The sequence below is a fragment of the Galleria mellonella genome, unplaced genomic scaffold (assembly GCF_026898425.1).
Source record: "Galleria mellonella isolate WM207_F2 unplaced genomic scaffold, CSIRO_AGI_GalMel_v1 utg132, whole genome shotgun sequence".
NCBI classification, from domain to species: Eukaryota; Metazoa; Arthropoda; class Insecta; order Lepidoptera; family Pyralidae; genus Galleria; species Galleria mellonella.
This window is the reverse complement of record NW_026441989.1, coordinates 431,469-456,808: the sequence shown is the minus strand read 5'-3', so window position 1 is coordinate 456,808 and position 25,340 is coordinate 431,469. Positions and strand designations below refer to the sequence as shown.

The 25,340-nt window shown below is 33.4% G+C and overlaps 1 protein-coding gene across 2 annotated transcripts; it reads right to left on the bottom strand.

The window, feature by feature from the left end:
- Position 1: 1 nt before the first annotated feature.
- Positions 2–25,340, bottom strand: LOC113518058 (transportin-1). 2 transcript variants are annotated; one of them, XM_031913129.2, is made up of 16 exons: positions 25,153–25,340; positions 24,570–24,902; positions 24,276–24,491; positions 24,036–24,158; positions 23,873–23,968; positions 19,947–20,130; positions 19,491–19,708; positions 11,855–12,064; positions 9,097–9,408; positions 8,569–8,676; positions 7,834–8,016; positions 7,200–7,371; positions 6,205–6,300; positions 5,230–5,305; positions 4,050–4,353; positions 2–3,707 (listed from the first exon to the last, which is right to left on the bottom strand). In XM_031913129.2, exons 1-15 carry the CDS (start codon positions 25,255–25,257, stop codon positions 4,071–4,073), a joined length of 2,715 nt encoding a protein of 904 aa, XP_031768989.1. In that variant the 5' UTR covers positions 25,258–25,340; the 3' UTR covers positions 2–3,707; positions 4,050–4,070. The 2 variants fall into 2 exon arrangements, with proteins under 2 accessions (XP_031768989.1, XP_026758619.1); XM_026902818.3 differs by having other exon boundaries at positions 7,843–8,016; positions 25,153–25,339.

The window sequence follows — 25,340 nt, the reverse complement described above, 5'->3', positions numbered from 1 at the left end:
TTAATATTTGTTAGCTTATGTTTACTTATTAACTGTATATCTGTATGTTTATAAATTATAAATAAAATCTAACATACTGTTTGGTATCATCACTGATCAGATCAATCAAAGTAATGTATAAGTACTTAATAAATGAAAAACAAACATTTGAACAATGAGTGCTTTATTAACGAAATGTTTGGTAAAAGAATGTCTATTGTAAGATTTTTGTATTACAAACTGGTTTTATATGTACTGTAACAAAATATTGTTAACATATCTTATGAACTGTCATAATAATTACAAGTAAATTAGAAAGTGAGTACAGAGTATATTTGAAATGAAAAAAATCCTATTTTTTTACATTTAGGTAGGTACATGCAATATTAGTTTATTTGAATAAATCAAAGCCTAATTCGCACCACCTGTTATATTATATTTATAAGTACTCACTTAAAAGATCAAAATTTGTATAAACAAGTGAAGTCACAATTATTTTAATTAGTGTTATAATTAGACATAACAATTCCATATTGTTTATTTTGAACAGTTCCTTTACAATATTAAGTTGTAATGAATAATCGAATGATTCGTAAAGGGAGCTGGAATAATGTAAATTATAATGACTCGATATTTTTTGCGAATAAACATTATACAGATAAATCACATATTATATATGTAAAATTAATATAAATAAAATATACTTGTTAATAAAAATAAAATTACCGTCGAGAAAGTATCATTGCAAATAGCTGAGTATATTGTATAGGCAAGACGAAAACGAATTGTCACATCACAAAATCTATTCTAATATCTTCTTAACAAATGTATCGAGGGTCCTCTTCGACTTCATTTGTTTTGATCAAACATGCGACAGGTCGTGTGAGTGATTAATTGATTCATTTCCTCAGCGCTATTGTCACTAGAAATCGATTTTTGTTTAATCGATTTATAATCGATAAACACATTTCGAATACATACAAAACTGGTCAATTCTACTATTTCAGATGAGTTACAAAATATTATTAAGTAATATATGAGGGAATGTAATGTACGTGAAATACGTGGATAAGTTCGTTTTCTGTAGTATTATTTGAAACTGCTATAATCTAAGTAACATATAATTTGATGACTGGGTCTTTAATAAATAAGTAGGTATATATGATGAAGTTTAGAATTTGATTTGCGATACTCTAATAATGAATATTTAACATAAAATAATTACAAAATAAATATACATATCGTATGCGTTGCAAAAACGTACAATACATCGACATGCTTCACACTATATTCATCTGTACGATACAAATACATCTCGTATATAATATAACTACGCCTCGAGAATGGGAGTGCCTCACGAATGCCGCCTCATTCACTCACACAAACATGCGCACACTTAATAATCTATTATCACGGTTTCATTTTTTTTTAGAAAAAAAAATACTATAATAAAATCATGACAATAAAGTCTACTAACCTTAAAAATAAATTACAATGCCACCCGTAATATTTATAAAAGGATTCTACTTAAAAATAAATATCGTCTCTCAAATGTAATCGGGAGGCAGCAATGTATTTAGCTACAATAATTTTTAATATGTGCCCTACAAGTACCGGGAATTTAAGTTGGTACCATTTTTAATTATATAATGCAAACCTCAGTCTGTCAAGTTGAATAAACACACATTTCAATTTGTGTATAACTTGAAGATAAAAGAGCGAGCATTCATTCAAGCATGTTATGGGCTTCGTTGGCACATGACAAGGAGTGGGACTAGATAGGACTCGGGATAGGAACTGATTGGGAGGTTAAGGACCGATTGAGGACCTACTGACAACTAAAGCCTGAAATTTTGTAAAATGCAATACTTATTATTATATACGGAAATTACGAAAGAAAGCATACAATTACAGTTGTTGTGACAAAGCCCGTCGCTGAATTTTGTTCCTAAGGAATGTTGTACATTTAATGTATCACCCCAAAGCGAATGTATCCAATGCATACCTAGCGCGAGTAGCAAAATATATTGCGTTTAATTTGTACTAAACATTTCAGATCCCCGTCATCTGAAAAAACAAAATGATATACAACAAGTGTTTAAAGTCAGACTTTTAGCTTTTATAAAACAAAAATATAACAATTTTACTTGCATATAATAATAATAATATACATCGCAATATGTATTTACATATACATAATATTATTTTAATTCAATATACACGTAAATAGTACTTTATATCGATCATATAAGTTTCTCAAAGTGAGCCCACACTGGCATATAAAATGGCATTGAAAAAAAATATATTAAGCTGTATTGAATTTTGGAATCCTTTAACTCCAATACTTCGTTTATTACAGCCAGTGTCGGTCAAAGCGAGAAACGCAAACATACAAATCCATTAAAACAATATACAACGTAAAAATACTATTTGGTATAATATTATATAGCAGAAATCTAGCCGTCATAAAAACTATCAAAGCAGTATATTATATCTACACTGACACAGACATATAATCATACACATATATTAGTCAAAATAAACCAGTCACAAATCACAGCTGACATAAATTCTCGATTTCACTAAGTCTTGTAATTTAAATAAAATTATATAGTTAACACATCAATTTAAAAATACTAAATATTTTCGAAAAGCTCTAGTGGAGACATAAATGCTTTTAGACATACGTTCCAAATATTTCTGTTACGTTAGAAATCACGTAAAGGTCACTCACAATTTCCTTATTGTTATATTTAAAGTACAATTAGTGTTAGTTGTATGTAGAAATAAAACAACGTGTCGGTCGGTTGAGCAGTAAATGGTAACAGTTAGTTTAAATACTAAACAAGCATACATCATCTAGGCTTACAGTCCCACACGTAGACGTAAGTTGATAATGCACTACTTGCGGAGAAGTCTTTTAATTTACACCAAATCAATACCAGCTCATTGTACGGGCAGACAATAATTTATATGATATTCCTTAATAAAATAAAATTATGTAAAATCACTGCTATGTGGCAGACAGAAGTAATCCCGTAATGATTCGATGTATAATTGAAATTAAATTTAACATTCCAAAACTACTGTCACATAAATGTTTACTTGGAAAAACATTTCAATAATGATGAGTAGTTCTAATTTCATACAAATCAACTAAACGGTTCATGTTTCCACTATAATCTATCACTAACTTTCATGCAATTATTATTATATATTTCGACAACATGTCACCTTGTTAAAACAATTAGGTGATTACTACAACTACAGATCAGTGGTTTAACACATTATTCTGTTAACGAAAATATAACGGCACGTAAGCATGCAACGCGCCACATTTATTACACGACACGAGTACAGTAAGCCTAGCACCCTACAGCAGCTCGTCCTCCGGTGCAGAGCCGATGCCGAGCCGACGCGTCCGCCCTACTTTGTCCTATGTACAACACTCACAGTCTGTATTAATTAATGTTAAGGGTTGTCGCCGCTATCAAAAATCATTTTGACTATTAACAATTTCAGGTACGACGATCGATCAGAAACCAAGTGTAATGATATACAACCTAGGTAACATTCCTGATAGGTACATGTAGTGTTGAATCAGAAAATATGGTTGCTAGTCTATTGAGGTTAACGTGTTGGCACAATAAGTGGCGTCCGTAGCAGCGACTGGCGGCTGCGCTCCCGCACCCGCAATGTCTTCCCGACCCTTGTTGACATTGATTCCCCTGGAAAGTACAGTAAGACACAATCAATCACAATAACATCTGATAATATGAAATATTCAGAATAATGTTCTGAATATACTGTTTTAGTTTTTACCAAGCTGTCCCTTACACCCTATATAAATATAAACTAAGCTACAAAACAAATAATTGTTATGATCGATTAGCTGCAATAGATTAGAGACTTTGGATTCAATATAAACTACCTAGTCCAAAGAAATACATTTCACACAAATTACAAGTAAGGAGTATGTTAAAAATAGCGAATTATTGAAGATATGTAAATCAGATATACTAATTATACTACTTATTTTAAATACAATTCATATTGTAAAAATTGCTTACCATAAAATAAGTAATCGTGTCTTATATTCCACACATAGCCGAGAGCCGGGCACTCAGCTGCATAGGGAATTGGTCAGTGAACCGGCGCCAGTTCTCCTCACCCACTTGGTTCTTGAACCCGTGCAGGATCTTGGTGAACATTTCCTTTAGATCGTCCTTGGGGTGTGACCACGAGGCGACCGCGTCGCAAAAGAACATGAAATCTGGGACCACGCCACCCGGGTTGACTTGGATCATCTGACAGATGCCCCGGAAGGCGGAGTCCTTTTCGTCGTTATCCCGGATGTTTCGAAGCGATGCGCACCTGAGCCAGAAACATCGACTCTGTTATACAATAATCTATATTTTGTATTTTAATAATATCAACATATTTTGAAGGTTTCAAATGTTAGTGAACTAATATTATATATTAGATAAATATATAAAGCGGATAAGTACATAATGATCAAAATAATTATGTAGTATAATATGTTATGGTTGTTTTAAAGTGAAAAATATTAAATGTGATGAGCACATAAAAACATATTTATAGACACTGATTTTGAGCATTCCAAACTGTAAGCAAATTATACAGAGCATTTTAAATGAGGCTACGATAAATCGAGTCAATAAAAACATAGTATTAAAAAATATAGGATTAAAAAAATATATATTTGCAATAAAGGACATACTTGTATTGTTTTGAAAAATCCGCACGTCCGGTGCATTTAAATCATACATACAACTCGCCTCTTTTAAAAATGCTTTTATATTAAAAATGGTTATATAAAACAAAAAAATCCTGTTATTAACTCCTGTTAGCCGACAAAAAAAAAATTGGAGAAAATTTTTCTTGCAGTTTGGTTAAAATAATAGTTATATAAATTTTAGCTGTAGTATAATTTAGAAAGCGGATGGTGTTCAACACATAAAGAACAACACCGAAATTAAGTATATAATATATTTAAATCAAATAAATACCACCCCATAGGTCAGCAATTCTTCAAGTGAGGCCGTGTAATCAGTAAGTAAATAGGATTAATATCGCATGCCTGGTTGAACTCAAACGATAACAACATATCATATAAAAGAATATTAACAAGCCATGAACAAACACCATCCACAATCGAAATAATACTTAATATAACTTATTCAATATTAAAAGTAATATAAAGTAATAATAAAAAAAATTACTACAGACCACTGGCGTACAAATTGATGTAATACGGGTGCGACGTCGTGGGGGCACACATAACCTAGCCGACCGATAGTAATCGCTACACGCCACAACACGATATACCGAGAACAAAAACCAAGAAAATAAATCAACAAACAATTAAAAACATAGGTTAATTACAAAAGTCAACAGCAAAAAATTAGTGTTACAAATAGAAAAAATGTGAAACAATTTTACGCTAAGTAATTGCTATTAAAAATTAAATGTTGAATACTCGTCAAGAGATGGCCCAGGACTTGTTAAACAAACTAGTATTTATAGAGCACAGATGATGGTTTACGTTACTATTCAGTATTGTTTTAAGGTACAAATCATAGTCAAGTCCAGGCCATCTCTTAATGTCAGGCACACACTTTAGTGTTTGGCACTACCTCTGTAGTTAAGGATATTTACATTACACCCCGAAAACAAAATTATGAGTAATTGATTACAAAAAAATTAAGAAATAAGTCATAGCTCAAATTTTACTTTTTGCAAATGTTAATGTACTATTTATTAGTTTAATTTCTCTGTATATTAGTTAAGTATATATAAATATTATATACATATTAAAATGTATAAATAGGGAGTAGAAACTATATATATGCAACACAATTTGGTAAAAAAACTTTTCACACAAGATGACATACTTAATAAATTATAATATCTGGTAAGCTTTAAAATTATTTATAGATTCTAATAAATAATATTGCAATGTATCACAGACAGAATAAACAAAGGTTATGAAAAGTGAATATTATGATTGGTATGGGCATACAATAGAAAGCAGTGATGACTATTTTTTTTTTTTTTACAAAATTGTCTGCCACCAAGAAGGTTCCTACTGAAAAATAATCTAGCAAATATCAATGAACAGTTTCTCTCTAGGACAAAATTGAAAGAATTAACTATTGCTTTTTTATGACATAATTTTGATGGTATTATTTTAATATCACTTACCTGTGTTTTCAAGTAGTGTTTTGGGTGTATTAGGCTTATTGATTATTTCCACTAAATGGTTTAAGACAAGGGGGATGTACTTTGAAGTTTCAGGTCCTGAAATATAACACAAAAATCAAGTATATCAATATTTTCAAAAACTTTAAATTTCGACAGAAATTTGCTAGTACAAGTATAATGAAGAATGTTGGATAAATAAATACCTAGTTATTTGTTAGAAGTAGCTTTAAACAAATCAATCTTATATTTACATGTGTGTGTGTGTGTGTGTTGTGCGAGTGAAACATTGTATGCATGCATTATGTATTCTGCAATATATACACATATTTGTATGATTATTATCTCTGCAGTTATATCTTTGCAACTCCACTATTTTTATTCTTGTAAGAATATTCATAGTAAACCATTATCTACATCATTATGAAATAACTTATCTATTAGTGAAAGACTTTAATATAGATTCAATAGTTACAGAAATCGTATTAGTGTAGATATGGATGACTTTTTGAAATTAGTTCATATTTATACTAATAACTAATAATGGAACCAATATTTTAAAATTGATTTACAATCAAGATGTATAATCAGAAACTAAAAAGCGGCACTGAAGAATGAAGATAGATTACATTCAACTACTTATCTATGCATTCAATCAAATTATGCTAAAATTTCTACCCAGACAGTGACATTTGCATTTCACAAACATTCTATTACATTCGTGGTCGCGCTAGTTTCCATAATATATCCATAGATAGAGGAAAACTAGACAAAATATATTTTACCCAGAATTTTAAGATTAGAAATGTTTTAGTATTTTAAAAAACTGAATGAATTTCTCCAAGAGACATTTCATACTAAATAGATTTCACAATGATACTATATGACCTTTCTGAAAGTTGTTCAGTCTTGCTATTGCTCGACTTCAAATCATTGTCCCTTCTATTAAGTCCTGTACAGTGTGAGATTTTTTTCAATAATAATAATAAAGTGCTCACCTAATTTGATACTTATTTCGCCGATAGCCCAAGTAGCATTATTGCAAACAGAAATTAGTTCAGGATTGAGGTTCATTCCCAATATGGGTAGAAACTCGGGTATATATGGGTGTACGTGCTGGAAACAAGCCTTAGTCAGGTCTCCCAACAATGCGAACGAAGACTGGCGCACCTACAACAATGTCACGCTCATTATTTTATATTTTTTTTAGATTATTTCAACCCAATACCCATTTTCTGTTAGTAAGCAACTATTTGATAATGTTAAAAGCAATTGAATGAGCATGTTAATAAAAAATATTTGCAGTAAATTTTTATATAGACTTCAATAAAAATCCTATTAAATTTTTAATAGATTATGATGTCGATAAATGCTCCATCTGAAATTACAGTTGTTGGTAGACATATTAAGAAATATACATTAAGAATATTTTCATTAAAATTTTAAGTCTTTTATATTCACTACAAATATCTTTGATTATTTTCAGATCGAATGGATGATAATATTTTTTTTATTAGTGGTCATTTATAAAGATATATAATTGTTATTTCAGATAAAAAGTAAACTTATACAAAACTTTCTGTCCTATGCTCCATCTTCCCAGAATCTATAAAAAAAGTAATAATCACATACAAGATATACCTCAGGCATTGGATCCTGCATGCATTGGTAGAGTAATTGCATGAGGTTAGAATTGAGGACCAAGTGGTCAATATGTCCATCCAAGCCTTCTGCCAATCCACTTAATAAATCTAATGCCACAATCATAAAATCTTTATCGGGAGCCTCAAACTGTTCAGGACTTTGGCTGTTTGCCTGAAAAAAAAAAATAGATGTTTGTATTGTCATATCATACTTAAAAGAATTAAAGTGGAAAATAAACTATGAATAAATTTTCGAAAATAAATGTTGTTATTAATATTGAAAGACTGGATTTTCAGGCAGAATAACCTGTGACACTGCAAACCTTCCATGTTCTTTAGTGCTCGCTCTGTTTTTAAAGTTTGATGTGAATGATAGGAATTTTAAGATGTTTTTTGTAGCGACGTTTTTTATCTCCTCAGGATATAGAGTGTGATTTCCAAATAAGATATATTGTTTATATATTGTATACATAATAGTGGGCTATAGCCACACAGTGCTGCGGAATTTCTTCCTTACTGTGACAAAATCTGTAAATACTTTTTGAACATAAGCCTAATCGGGCCATATGCTTGTTTAGTTTACAGCGTCTAGTGAGAGACCATGTTAAAGTGGTGTTAGTTGGAAAACATATATAAACAAAACAATCAAATAAAAAAACATGTTATATTACGGCAAGAATTTGTTACAATCGTTTTAAATATAAAAATAATAGTAGATACTTACAATATTTTGATTTAAAGTCTGTTCTATTAAAGACACACATCTCCTGAACACAGGTTCACAATATGGTAGAAATCCAGATTGTAATGCTGTGGCTACAGATGACAGGCACTGAAAAATATATTAAAGTTAGACCCACGAGCTATATAGCTCTTATTTAATATATGACTTCCAGTCTTATTTTTTCTATGTAACACAATATAATTCCACCATCATAAAGATAACGCAAGTTCAATGAATAACTTTTACTATGAATATAATTGGGTTTTCACCACACAGTAAAGACATAAAATATGAACAATGATAAGTTTAGTTTAAAGTTAATAAAAAAAAAACATTTTTTTATGCAATTTAAAATGGCAAACAAGCTGATGGCCCACCTGATGGGAAGTGGTAACCGTCGCCTATAGATATAAAAGCAGTACCATGGACGTAACAGAGTATACTATTTCATCCATGAATCAAACAACTTTTGTACAAAGTCTCCCTCTGGTACATACTTTAATTCAATTATATATAATGTATACCAACCTCAAGTAGCGGAAACAGGTCCTTGTCTTCGTCTTTTAGCACATTCCACTTTGTTATAAGAGGCGGCATCAATAGATTGATGTATTCTTGTTTATTCAGGTGATGGCCCACTGAATCGGCTAGGGTGCCGATAGCGTCGTATAGGATTAGTAGATTTTTGTGCTGATACTTGCTAAAGGCGTAAACGAGTGTTTGGAGAATGTAGCCAAGGTACGGGACCAGTTCTGTGCAGGCTTCCTCTTCGAGTGTAGCGAAAGCCGAACAAGCTGCCTCTTGGACGCGCTTGTTGTTGTCTAACACACGCTTCAGTAACTGGAATAATATACAAGGCGACTCAAAAGAAAGTTCACATTTAAAAATTCGATAAAAAATTAAACAAGGAGTTTATTAAAAAAATGTTTATTACATATTAAAATATACTTTTTGGGAATTTATTTCTTGAAAATTATATTGTTTAAGAGTAAACCGTTGCGTTTACGGCATTCATTTAATCGAGCTCTAAAATTTTCTATGACGGCTCGGCATGTATTTTCCGTGATGGCTGCCATTTCGTGACGGATATTTCCTTTTAATTGTGCCAAGGAAGTAGGTTCGTTGGCATAAACTTTAGATTTGATGTAACCCCACAGGAAAAAGTCCATAGGGGTTAAATTGGGACTTCGTGGAGGCCAATTTATGTCACCTCTCCTGGATATCAATATGCCAGGAAAATTTTCACGAACTCGTGGTAAAGACCTGTTGGACGTGTGTGAAGTCGCTTCGTCCAGTTGGAACCATGTTCTTTGGTTATAACTAGGAAAGTTTTGCAGTTCAGGCACGAAGAAGTTGTCTAACATTTCCACATAACGGTCCGAGGTTCACTATAACTGTGCATCCCCTTTCATCTTCAAAAAAGTAAGGGCCGATAATCCCTCGCGCCGACATTGCAGCCCATACAGTCACTTTAGACGAATGTAGGGGATTCTGATGTTTGTGTTTTGGATTAGTTGCACTCCAGTATCGGCAATTTTGTTTGTTTACATGTCCATTGAGGTGGAAATTAGCTTGATGAGTTACCGTTTTATTACAATCAGTTATTTTAATTTAAAAACTAAAGCTCTGAACACATTTTTATAAAATTCCTATGGGATTAATCTGTTAGTTTTAGATAAGTTTTAACCTTTTAGATAAAAAAACTTCCAAATTGGTCTATAACTAATGAAGTTATGAGGTGACAAAAAAAAACCGAAATAAGAATCTTTTTCTTTATGACATTGGATGAAAATGTTTTCACTTTAGCACAAGATAATATCTGCTTCCGAACATAACAGTTGGAACATAAAACTTGTACCTACTTACTATAATAAGTAGGTACAAGTTTTACATATGTTTTCAGCAAATTAAGCAATTATTCATGTAATATAATAATAATATAAGCCTTTATTAAAGAAGTAACATAAACAATTCAATAAAGTTATTCAGTAAATATTTTGTCACCCCTTTCTTGTCCGAAGACAAAGGCCCTCCTCCAGAGCCTTCCATCCTATTCTGTATTTGGCTATCCTTATTCAAAGTGCACCTGCTACTGCTTTTATGTCTGTAACCCATCATGTCAATGGTCTTCTCTTCTTTCGCCTGTTCTAGGATATCAGTCTGTTACAGTTGCTGTCTGTTTCTGTGTTCCCCCCCCCCCCCCCCATATGTCCTACCCATCATCATTTTAATTTTTTTTTATTGTACAAATAACATTTTTGAGTTTTGTTTTTTCTTAAATGTCTACTAATTTAACCCCATTCTTTGTTTTTATGCTCAGATTGAACGAATTGATGAATCAGAAGACAGCTTTTTATGCTGTTTTGACATACTTTTAATTTTCTAAGATTTCTTTTAGTTAATGGTCATGTTTAGTATCCATATGTAAGATAAAATAGTATGCATGTTTCAAACACTTTTTTTTGCCATTCATTGATATATTTGTTTTTCATGATCTCTTTTAATGACCAATACCAAGTCCATGTGTTGGCAATTCTCCTGTCAATCTGTTTGTGTCATTTGCGACAGAAATTATCTGGCTCAAATATAAATATTCTTCAACATATTCAATGGGTTTTCCATTCACTGTTATGTTTGTATGTATACCATTTGTTAATACCTTTGTTTTTTTGATTTTGATAGACAGTCCTACTTTCATACTCTCATTTGCTAGTTTTTGAACCATGATTTGCAAACTTTCAGTTATCTGCAAGGAGGACTATGTCATACGAAAATCGTGTGTGAAACTCTCGTCATTTATATTCAAAACATAATGTGTCCATTCTATTTTTGTAATATTGTTCTAGTGCAGCTGTAAGTAGCTTAGGAGAGATGGGATATCCTTGTCTAACGCCTCTCTATATAGGAAAGGGTTTTCCTGATCTAATCTTATTTTTGTTGCACTCTTAGAATATATTTTACGCAGTAATCTTATATATTTGTGTAATATAGTCTAGATAAATAATAAATATAAAGCGCCATTTAATCTCAAGAATAAGGATTAGAATAATTGGACAAACCTATTAATCCTTATTTATCCTTACTAATATTTTACAGTGAAATAGTCTGTTCCTTTTTGGCACGTTAAGGACTTATAAAATTGCCATAAAATTTATTATATGCAGTGTTAAGAAGGACATAGGCTACTTATTATACCAATCAATCGATATAATACAGTCACACAGGTAATGTTAACATCTGTATAAACTATCAACTGTGGCAGGGTGTCATTATCATAGGTGTGTACCTCTGTCATGACGGGACGCAGATATAGGTCGTGCGACTGCGAGACGATCCAGTGTGAGTAGCGCGACAGGGTCCAGCAGGTGATGGCGCGCACGAGCGCCTTGCGTTCGGCCAGGCAGCACACCAGGTACGGCACTAGGTCGGGCAGGTGCGGCACCATGCCGCCCATGCACCCGTCAGCCACCGCACCCAGCGCCAGAATGCCGCTCTCCTGTTGCCGCAATACAATACATGTCAATGCGACATTTACTTAAACTGACCTACGATCTTCCAATCCCTCTAAATAATACTATTGTTCACTTTAGATGTAATAATTGCATGGCAACATTCTCGATAATTCATAAAAACATTTATTCTTGTATGTGGCAATTAATAATTTTGATTGGTAGTAAGATAAAAAAAAGTTGTTGGTGTCTGCTCTTAAATACAGAAACAGAACAGTTTTGTCGTTGTCGCTCATAAAGTATTTAATAAGTATAACATTTAATTTCACAATCGTGTGACTAGTTTTTGAATTTAATATTTTTGTTTTATAAAAGAACTACACAACAGATAATTTCTCGTGTCGTTCTTAAATATTTAAAAGGATTTAAGATTGAAACGTCTGTCGGAAGATTCAAGATCGAAACCCTTAGTTCTTATAACATTTACGAGGTAATCTCAGGTAACTTTAGCATGCTTTAGGGAACTGAGTGATCTGAGTATGTTGTAAAAGGAATTTTCGCTAATCAAAGGGTAAGTCATTTGAACTAATTTTGAATCTAGGTAATTTAGTACTGCTTTTAAAACAACTTGTCGTTTTTCGCATTCTCAAATATTTCAAAGAACTTATCGTACATACAGTCCACTTTACATTCTCGCACATTTTGGCCCATCGGCCGGATATCATTGATAGGCGACATAATTGTATTATTAGTAAATTTGATTTGCAAACTATAGTAATATAATATTAAAATAAACTGTTATCTAGTTGAACTAATTAGTATTTTTGCATTCCATTGTGCAGTTTTTATTTTAGTCGAGGGTAGATAACTAATTATTAAAATCATTGATAGTGGAATTAAATTATTAATAAGCACTACATTTTTAGAGAGGCAAAGGTACAATTGCTATACAGCCATACATCGAATATTGATTTCAATATTGATTGAATCTATACTTATCGATTTTGTTGTCGTTGCAAATTATTACGTAAATATATCGTACAATTAGTGAATTAGTGTACGTTTTTTAATAGTTTATTATTTTTAACTTCATTTATTGGCATTAATTTGAATTTTATCGAAATGGCGACCAATGAAAGTCTTAGTTATGATAATGGTGATATAAATCGCATTTCTCGTGATTATGCGGTAATGAGATTGGAAATTATGGAACAATCAGACCTATTGGGATTTTCTGAAGTAGACTTTAAGGATTTGGCAAACGAATTTCATATAGCACAATGTAAGTTGTTATCAACATTGAATCGTCAAGAGCGTTCTAGTGAATTTGAAATTACAGTTAAATTTGATACAAAAATGAAACATATAAAACAAAGATTTTGTGAAATTAATTCCACAGATAAAAAATGTGCTTCTAACTTAAATAATAACAATAGTGAGCCACAGACATCTGTGAAATTACCCAAGATCAGTATTAAACCTTTTGACAGTACCATAGACAATTGGATTTCATTCATACAATTGTTTGATTCTCTAGTTCATAATAGAACGAATATATCGAATGTAGAAAAATTACATTATTTGTTGTCAAGTGTTCAGGGTAAAGCTTATGAATTGATTAAAAATTATCCTGTTACGAATGAAAATTATATGAATGCTTATGAAACTCTTACGAAGTATTATAATAGACAGCGACAAATCGCTACAATTTACTATGAAAAAATGTTATATTGTGAACCCATTAAATTTAAATCAAGTTCCGAACTTGAACGTATTTATCGTACATTTTCAGAAAATTTAGCCATATTAGAAAAATATAAATTGCCAGATAAAAATTTTATGCTATTCCATTTGTTGTGGTCTAAACTTGATAAAGTTACAAAGGAAGCATTCCAACTTGATCAGAATACAGAGGATATTCAGGATTCTATTCCTAAGTTTGAACATTTACAAAAGTTTATTGAGAAGCACTATAAAGCGTTAGAATTAAGTGGTTCATCGTCGATGGTTTCCAAGATAAATCAAAATAATAATAAAGGAAATAATCAATTAAAATTTAAAGCAAAATCATCTCTTTTGGTATCCCATGTAACTTGTATATATTGTACAGGCCAGCACTCTCTTGCTAAATGTGAAAAATTTATAAAACTAAATGTAAAATTTCGTTTTGATTTTGTTAAGGAGAAACGTTTGTGTTTATTGTGTTTTTCGAATAGTCATACAGTAAAACAGTGTCGTGCTACCTATCGTTGTGAATTTTGTAACTATTCTCATCATTCATTGTTGCATTTTGACAAACCCAAGCCTGAAACTTCTGTCACTGAAAATGAAACATTAAGTAGCACTGTCTTGACATCAGTGGCCAAGTTTAGTGATAAAACAGTTTTATTTTCAACAGCTAAGGTTTTAATAAAAGATGGTCACGGTAATTATCAACCAGTTCGTGTACTGCTCGATTGTGCAAGTGCATGTAATTTTATTTCGGAGTCTTGTGTAAACAGGTTACAATTGCCTATAACTAAAACACAGCAGTCTATAAGCGGTATTGGTCATTCTACAGCACAACCACTTGGGTCATCGTTTTGTGAAATTAAACCGATAAACTCTTCATCACCATGTAATTTTAATTTAAAGGCTTTAGTGTTGTCGTCGATTTGTGCTCATCAACCAAGCCAGTATATTAATTCTGCAGATTGGTCTCACATAAATAAATTATCACTTGCCGACTCTGACTTCGATCGTCCTGGTCCAATTGATATGCTTTTAAGCGCTGGTGTTTTTGCTTCTGCACTGCTCCCTGGTTTAAGAAAAGGTAAAGTAGGACAACCACGGGCTTTGCGCACTGTATTTGGTTGGATTATTATGGGTGAGTGCAACTCAGCTGATAGTTGTCAAAATCGAAACGCGGATTGTTATTTCGTTACAAATAATTCCCAGTGTAATATTTCGAACTTGTCGTTAGATAATAATATTAAAAGATTTTGGGAGATAGAAAATGTCACATCTTCTTCAAAATTGTCGAAGGAAGATCAGATTTGTGAACAATACTTCGTTAAAAATTCTCATCGTAATCATGAAGGGAGGTTTATTGTACCCTTACCTTTCATTGATCCTAATAATAAACCCATCTTCTCAAATTCGCGGGAGATAGCTATGAGAAGGTTTTTGTCGCTTGAAAATAAATTAAAAAATAATTTTGAATTTCGCCAGCTATATACTTCTTTCATGGAAGACTATGAGACATGTGGTCATCTTAAAGAAGTCAATGTTCCAATCAGTAGTGTCGGCGAATTTTATTATATCCCTCATCATGGTATATTACGGCCTGAATCAGTTACAACTCCACTTCGTGTCGTATTTGATGCCAGTGCAAAAGATGCTAATAATCTGTCCTTAAATGATACTCTTTTGCCTGGTCCTAAGCTTCAATTAAATATCACTGATTTATTATTGCGTTTTCGTTGGCACTCTGTAGTTTTCACAGGTGATATTAAACAAATGTACCGTCAAATAATGGTTTCTGATAAAGATTCGGAATATCAGCGAATTCTGTGGCGATCTTCACCTGATGAACCTATTCGAGACTATAAATTCCTTACAGTCACGTATGGCGTGTCGTCTGCTCCTTATCAAGCGCTGCGTACAATTGCTCAAGTGGCTGAAAACTCGGCAACGGAATTTCCATCGGGATCCGCTGTGTTGAGTCGTGATATTTATGTGGATGATGTGGTATCAGGAGCTGAATCTGTCGAAAAGGCTTTAAGCATAAGATCGGAATTGACTAAAATGTTGTCGTCGAATGGGTTCCATTTACGAAAGTGGACCTCTAATCATAAAGATTTCTTGAATAATATTAAACCATCTGATTTGTACTCAGAGGAATTTAGGAGTTTCGAAGAAGCCTCTGATGTCACACTTAAAATTTTGGGACTTTTGTGGATACCAAGTGTAGACTGCTTTACATTTAAAGTTGCTGAATTCGAAGAGCGGCGACTCACAAAAAGAACAATATTATCGGACATTGCACGAATCTATGATCCTTTAGGTTTTCTTGGTCCTGTTACATTCTACGCTAAGTATCTTATGCAGCTTCTTTGGACTTCGGGCGTTTCTTGGGATAGCGATATACCTGAGGATATTGCCAGGGAATGGTCGAAGTTCAAATCTCAATTATCGTCTTTGTCGTCTATTTCTATCACTCGTCGTATGGTCAACTCTTTTGTGTCTCTACAGTTTCACGGTTTTTGTGATGCTTCAGAGCGTGGATATTGCGCTGTCGTTTATTGTCGGTCTGTCGATGCAAATGGTTGTTGTTCTGTCGAATTTTGCTGTGCAAAAACTAAGGTTGCACCTCTTCGTAAACTGTCGTTACCTCGATTGGAGTTACAAGCTGCTGTTTTACTAGCAGACTTGATAAATTCAGTACTGAGTGCTTTGAAACCACTGCATGATATAAATAACATTTTTGCTTGGTCAGATTCTACTGTTGCTTTGTCGTGGATAACGTCATGCCCATCTAAATGGCAGACGTTTGTAGCTAATAGAGTAAGTCATATCCAAGACATAGTCTCTCCTGAATGTTGGCATCATGTTAGTACAAATTTTAATCCTGCTGATGGAGGATCACGCGGCATGCATCCAGCTGACTTAGTTAAACATAAATGTTGGTGGAAGGGGCCAGTATGGCTATCTGAACCTGAAGAAAATTGGCCAGAATCATTGTTAATTTTGCCATCTTCTCATGACGTTCAAGCAGAGCAAAAGATTCTTTGTCTTCAAACTTCTTCTAATGTCAACTTTGTCGATCAGTTATTAAATAAATTCTCGTTGCTAATAACTTTGAAACGTGTATTGTCGTTTTGTTTCCGGTTTATTCATAACTCGCGTCGAAGCAGTTCAAATGAAAAAAATTTTGGTCCTTTATTGTCGTCTGAAACGAATAAATCTTTTATGTATTTAATTAAATATGTCCAGCAAACTACCTTTTCGAAGGAAATTGATAATTTGAAAAGAAACCGTTCGAATTTACTTCCTAAAAGCTTACGTAAATTGTCGTTGTTCCTCGATGTTGCGGGACTTTTGAGGGTGGGCGGACGACTGGCTAATGCCAATGTAAATTATAATGTCAAGCACCCCCTTCTCTTACCTCGCGATCATCGCCTAACTCATCTCATAATTGATGATTGTCACAAAAAGTTTATGCATCCTGGTGCACAAACACTTCAGAATATACTGGCGCAAAATTTTTGGATTCTGTCACCTAAGAGAGCGATTCGATCTGTCATAGCTGGTTGTATGAAATGTTTTCGGGCTAAGCCTCAGCCGGCTCCAGCCCCTCTTATGGGCAATCTGCCCGCTTATCGTATCAATCAAATTAAACCTTTTTCAAATGTTGTCGTTGATTACGGCGGTCCTTTTGATATTGCGTTAGGTCGTGGTAGGGGCGTAAAGACCTATAAAGGCTACATTTGCGTTTTTGTGTGCACTGCCACCAAGGCCATTCATCTAGAGCTTGCCTCAGAACTTACAACTGAAGCCTTTTTAGCCGCATTAAAAAGATTTATCGCACGAAGAGGTCGTTGTAGCCATATTATATCGGACCAAGGAAGAAATTTCGTTGGTGCTAGTAACTATCTTGCTTCGATCATGAAAGAGATTTCAGAATCTCAAGAAATAAAATTTTCGTTAAGCCCACCTGGTAGCCCGCATTTTAATGGGTTGGCTGAAGCTGGAATAAAGTCTGTCAAGGCTCATCTGGTTCGGGTTATAGGTCTTCAAAGATTAACCTTTGAAGAATTTTATACAATTTTAACTCAGATAGAATCAATGTTATATTCTCGTCCTCTGTCGCCACTCAGCTCTGATGCTAACGATTTTTCAGTGTTAACCCCAGGCCATTTCTTGACATTGGAACCTTTGTCGACTATTCCGGAAGAAAATATAACCAATCAAACTATTAGCATCCTTCAGCGATGGAAGCTAGTTAAAAAAATCCATCAGGACTTTTGGCGTAGGTACCAACGTGAATATATACACACGCTTAACCAAAAGGCTAAATGGGATAAAAATTATACTAATATAGCTATCGGTACATTAGTACTAATTGTAAATGAACAATCAAGCCCCTTAAAATGGACTATGGGTCGTATCATCGCTTTGCATCCCGGACATGATGGTGTCTGTAGGGTTGTAACAGTAAAAACTGTAACCGGTCAATACAAAAGACCAGTTGTTAAAATTTGTCCATTGCCTATATGTTATTAAAATATTTTCGCTAAATTATTTATTCTTAATAGCTGTAATTTCAAATTATATTAGTAAACTTTATTAAGATTCATAATTGTACTTCTTTGTGTATTATTATTATTTATTTTCGTTTAAATACCTTGTATTTAGGTGGGCGGAATGTTCACTTTAGATGTAATAATTGCATGGCAACATTCTCGATAATTCATAAAAACATTTATTCTTGTATGTGGCAATTAATAATTTTGATTGGAGGTAGTAAGATAAAAAAAAGTTGTTGGTGTCTGCTCTTAAATACAGAAACAGAACAGTTTTGTCGTTGTCGCTCATAAAGTATTTAATAAGTATAACATTTAATTTCACAATCGTGTGACTAGTTTTTGAATTTAATATTTTTGTTTTATAAAAGAACTACACAACAGATAATTTCTCGTGTCGTTCTTAAATATTTAAAAGGATTTAAGATTGAAACGTCTGTCGGAAGATTCAAGATCGAAACCCTTAGTTCTTATAACATTTACGAGGTAATCTCAGGTAACTTTAGCATGCTTTAGGGAACTGAGTGATCTGAGTATGTTGTAAAAGGAATTTTCGCTAATCAAAGGGTAAGTCATTTGAACTAATTTTGAATCTAGGTAATTTAGTACTGCTTTTAAAACAACTTGTCGTTTTTCGCATTCTCAAATATTTCAAAGAACTTATCGTACATACAGTCCACTTTACATTCTCGCACAACTATAAAATTGGTTATAAAATCAAAGTATGTGGAATTATTACTGAAGAACTTCAAAATGGGGATTGGCATATTATTTATAATAATAAAAAAATGATCAATCTAGTGATAAGCATTGTGCTGTTACTAAAAGAAGAGGTGAAATATAACAAAAATAATTTTTATTTTATGAATATGTGTTTAGGCTTCGTTAAAAATGGATAAGGCATCGCAAGCGTCGCGCTGACAACCTCGAGAGTGATCAAGTGATTTAAATGTTCAAACTATTTAGATTTTTTTATTAAAAGTATTGTTAGTAGTATGAATTATAGAATATTAATAATTACATTAATATATTATTATACATAACATTAATTTATTTCTACATTTTATTTTAATCACATGAAATGAATATTGAGTTTTGATACTCTCTTAATGTGCTCAAGCTTAGTTATGTTGGCTCACAATCTTCACAAGTCAGAATAGCTTCTAATATATAAATCTGGAATACTAACCTTAATTACCCATTCTTCATGGAAAAGTGTCTCTTTTAGGATAGGAAAGAGTACTGGCAGTAAGTCAGCGCCGAACACGTTGGCAAGCACATCGAGAGCGGCGGCGCTGCACTTGCGCAGGTTCCAGTCCGAGAGCGAGCCGTCATCTGCGTCTGCACCGCCGTCGTCTTCATCGTCCGACTCACCGCCACCCGACATGTTACTGTCGCCTGCGCCCGCTACCCACAAATTGTGTTATTTCAATAACAAACTAATGATACCCTCATCTTATTCGATTTTTGAATTAAAATATATTTACTAATTATTACAAGATTTCATTGAATTTGACTAAAGTGAATTAATGGGATCTATGTACAGTATCATACAAATTTTATCAAAATTGAAATCTATTTTTTTTTTTGTAACAAAAAATCATAAAATATCCATAATATTTAAGAAAGTAAACAAAGTATTCACCATTATGTTTGATGGTATGTGAACGTGGCTTGTGAAAACGGGGCCGTATGTCTGACTCGCGGTCAGGTTCAGCATCATCGGCGTCGTCGTCACGGTCACCTCGCAACAGGATCACATCCATCTCCGAGTAGCGCATACCACGCACCAAGACAGGCAGCAGGGCCGGTAAACGTGGACCGAGGACCTGGAAATATTTAATTCACAATGTCTTTTATCTATACATATAATAAAACTGTAGAGGTCGAATGTTTATACATAGAAAAAAAATGCTAAAAACTGAGTTAGGGGGATGTCAGAATAGAACACATCTAGATCTTTTAAAAACAATTTATTTCTCTGTTTGTTTGTACAGGTGAATCTCCATAACTGTTTATTAACAATTTAAATTTTGCATGGTTGTACCTTACATCCCCGATCAACATTTTTAATTTTAATCACGGAAAATTAAAGAGTTTCCATAGAATAGTCAAAAAACTATAGTAACTTATACAGTTTAGTACACAACCTACTTAAAGTAATTTTGACCAGTATTCCCAGACATAGTTCACTACAATAAGAAGGTTAAAAATGTTCATCGAAGGGATAACAAATACCACACGGACAAAGTAGCGGGCATCAGCTAGTCAATAATAACAAGACTCGCAGTCAGTGTCCAAAAAAACAACTTCATTAAAACAGTACCCAAATGCTAATTTAGACATTCTTTTACTTATTACATTCTATATTTAGAATAAGTACTGAAATTTATTTGTCCTTGTCAATTTATAGAATTCATAGGATGACTATAAATCTAATTTTAATAACTGGGGCGGTTGAAGTAGACACCAGCTGTATCTTAGATTATATCATTACATACCAATAGATAAAATAAGTTCAAAAACAAACCCACCTTGTAGTAAAAAATACAAATTTACTCTTTCATTCATACATATGGTATACTACTGTTTTTTATTCCTAAAATGTAAGAATCATCCAAAGTAGTGGTCGGAACCTTTCAGAAGATGAGGACGACATAATAGCAAAAAATAAAGCAAACCAGTAATCACAAGCCACAAATTGTAACACAAAAGTGCAAAGGAATGAAAACTGAAATTAAATGAAAAATAAAATATTAACTTCTATATATATATATATATATATTATATATATATATATATATATATATATATATATATATATATATATATATATATATATATATATATATATATATGGCAACCACAGTCAGGCTTTAAAGATATTTTAAGAGGAACATTGCTGTCCATTCCTCGCCTTCCCTTAGTCGGCTGTTATGACACTCACGAAATAGAAATGGGTGGCCTATTCTATGTCGGGACCATATAGCCAAATAATAATAAGTTATTAATAATAACTTCATCATCATCATTTCAGTAACTATCCATCCACTGCTGGCCTCCTCCCTTAAAGTGCCATAAGGAATGGTCCTGAGCCACCTGCATCCATTGACTGCCAGCAATGAATTTGAAATCGTCACTCCATCATTTTGCAGATATCCTTGTTTCGGATTCCGTCACATAAAAAAACTCCTTGAGCATAGCTCTCTCAATCGCTCGCTGAGTAATTTGAAGCTTTTGCATATGGGCAATCGTGTAGGACCATATATCAGTTCCATAAGTCATCACTGGCAAGATGCACTGGTAAGATCTTCATCTTCAAACTTTGAGGTATTTTGGATGAAAAGATATGGCGTAGTTTTCCGAACGCTGCCCAGCGGAGTTGGATTCGTCGGTTGACTTTTCGGTCGAAGTTGAACGTGCCTATTCAGACAACTTGTCCCAGCTATATTTTAGACATGGTATAACTTATCCATGTTCATCTTAAGACCTAATTGTTAAAAGCACCATTGAGGTCATTGGGGATAATATTCAAATCTTCCAGGGATTCCGCCATGATTAATATAGCATCAGCAAATCGAAGTTGAGTGATGTACTCGCCAATAATGTATATACCATATCTTTTCTAGTCCAAGAGTTTGAAAACATCTTCCAATGCAGCTGTGAACAGTTTCGGAGATATTACGTCTTCCTGTCTTACACCTTTCTGCACTGAGATGGGTTTCATACTCTGGTTCTGTACTCGGATAGACATCATTGCCTTACTGTACAATGTACATACACTTCAACACTTCAATATTCTCGTACCTATCAATAGGTCACGTACCTATCGTAGTTAATCTGAAACCGCTGGAGAGACTGTCATACCAACCATGTCGCGAGCGAGTCAAAGACTTCCTTATAGTCCACAAACGCCACATATAGAGGCAGATTATACTCTTCGATCTTCTGTCCAATCTGCCGTAGCGTATGTATGTGGTCTATGGTGCTAAAGATCTTTTGGAAGCCAGCTTGTTCGGGTGACTGAAAGTCGTCGAGTTTGTGCGAAAGACTCAGGACACTCAAAAACAGTACGTAGACAAGATTTAGAAGGGATGTCGATCTATAGTTCTTCAATAGGGTATTATTACCCTTCTTAAAGAACAGGACTACTAAGAGCACTTCTGCTCCACTTCTCTGACGTAACACCGTTATAAATGACGAAATTAAATAGCTTCTGAAGGACTACAAGTACCGGTTTTCCATCCGCTCTCAGCTCTGCTGTAATTCCGTCCTTCCCGGGTGCCTTGCCGTTTTAAGCTGTTTGAGAGCCTTTTTAATCTCCTGCAAACTGACGTTTGGGATATCATCGGTATAGTGTCAGATGACTAGCTATTTTAAATAATAATTAGAAGGAATTCATTATCAAGAGTCCCTCCTTCTCTATGAAGTCAACCAACTGCTGTCCCCTAGGATTTCGCTGCCCAATACCGTAGTTCCCCATTCTCATCATCTTTCCTTGTACCCAATTTAGCGTTGAAGTCCCCCATTAATATTGAATATTAGAGGAATGTATGGCTCTTGTAATGTCCTTATACATTACCACATACGTACATAACATCATTGGAGTGTGTCACGGTCGACACATTTATCTGTATAACCTTCAGCAAATATCTTTTGGTAATTCTGAATGAATATACATATATATAGTATATCAGGTATATTGCCCTTGTAGACACATTCTCAATCTTTAAAACAGTATTAACGTTGTTGATATATAATTGATGTATAATTGTTGATTTGACGATCGATGAATCCAACACTACCATGGGACAGATGGCTGCCTTCAGGGTTGTAGAATAAGTGGTAACTTATTCTACCACCACTAAAAAGATATAAATGATCTTTTAATCTGGTAAGATTAAAAGATCATTTATATCTTTTTCCAGTTCCACAATCTTCCCATCAGTCCTCAAAATTTATGTATTGTATATCACCAGGTCCAATCATCTTGGTTGGTAGCAGAATCTCTGCTGGATATTCTTAGGACCCCTTGTTCTGCAATTACCATTACCTAAGGAATAGCGAAGCTACCAGGGACTGGAGGCCGTTTTTTCATGGTGTTTGCCATTGGTAGGTTTTGTTAGTAGTTGTCATGCTTGGCAGGCTGGTTGGTAACCACAGTTAGGCCTTTAATGATGTTTTAAGAGGGACACTGCTGCTCATCCCTTAATTATAAGTTCCCTTAGTTGCCTGCCACCCACGGGAAAAGAGTGATCTGTTCTATGCAAGAACTGACACGGCTATAACTTAGGATTAGGATAGGATTTTATTCCAAGTATTCTTTCCGAGTGTGGCAAAATCTCTAAGTAACAGGAACATTTTAATAATAATTAACTAAACATTTTTTAAATATTTGCCTTTAATGACAATATTACTTTTTATTATATATATATACTTATTACATACATTTAAAAGTAAATAATACTCATAACTTTTGCAATAAAGTATAAAATGAATAAATAAATAAACTTTTTGTGATTTTTTTAATGTTATGATGAGTAAAATAATTAATTAAAAATCATCACTTACCTCTCTACAAACATTCTGTTCTGCTAGAGATAACCAAAATTCACATGCCTCTAAAGCCACACCTTCCTCTGGATCTTGGGTCCGTACCAACATATACTGCAACAAATGAAACATATTATTTACCTGTTCTGCATATACAAAGAACTAATTCATCACTACTTACCTCAATTATGTTGGGCAAATGCGGTATAAGTCTATCCAAACGAACTTCCAAAAGTAACACTAGTGCATGACAAACATTTTTTCTAACATCTGCATCTTCATCAGCTGCTAAGTGGAATAAATTCTGCAAATTTCATATAAATATATAAGTTCTATATAAATAAAGTATATTATGATACTCAATGAGCAAATATGGAACCTAAGCAAAGAATAATCTAATATAAAGATTTCAATAGTTTACCTCAATGAAAGCGTCAATGTGCATCATAAGGGCCTGTGTTCTGCCCAAAATGAAATAATTAACACAAGCAATTGCATGGCATCGGATTTTTGGTGATGAATGTCTGAAGAATTGTAGAAATTTTGGTATTAATACATTCAACGGCCTATTTAATGCATCACTGTCCAGTAGCTCAGTTGTATCTTCACATATTTTTTGCAAAGCTCCAAATGCACCCTAGAAAGTTAAAAATAGTCTTTTTTAAAAGAATCAGAACAGTACAATAAATATTTTTAGCACTAAACCATTTCATACCTCACAAACATTGTAGTCTTGCGAGTCAAGCATCTGACATAAAGCTGGCAAGAGTTCAGGCCAGGAGGTTAATTCACCCTTGCTTGCAATTGTAGTAATAATAATGCCAACTGTTGCACGGATCAGTGGTGAAGGATCTCCGACAGCAGACAAACATTCACGTTTTATGAATTCTGCTACCTCAGGCAAAAAGCTATTGTAATGTGATTTTACATTATTTTTCAAAATCAAACCACTCAGTGATCTTGTTGGTTCTTCTTCATTGTGTAGTTTAGTCAATACGAATATAAGATAGTTATTAAAATCCGGGTACTTGTTTAATTCTTCCAATTTCTGAGAACATTTGCTAAGGAAGTATATCAAAGATGTCAATGACTGTCATGTCGGAAAATCGATTTTATCACAAGCGTCGAGATGAGACGCACACCTCATAAAAAAGCATTTGTAATGAAACATGTAATAAATTCATCAAAATATTTACACATATGATAGAAATTAAACCTAAATAGAAAATAAGGCGGTTAGAAGCATAAAAAATATCCACGCCGATGAAATGTATCGACCAAAACTATGAAAAGGATACTTGTTGAACAGCTCTTTGTGTCGCTGTATCTGGAGATTGAGACTCCTTAAGAAGTGTTAATATTTGTCTTAATCCTTCTTGTTCAGGTTTCCACTCCATTTTCATAATAATTTCACAAAACGGTTTTAATTCACTCGGTACCGTAAAAATCAACCATGCCAAAATTTTACAAATTAGTTGCCAGTAGA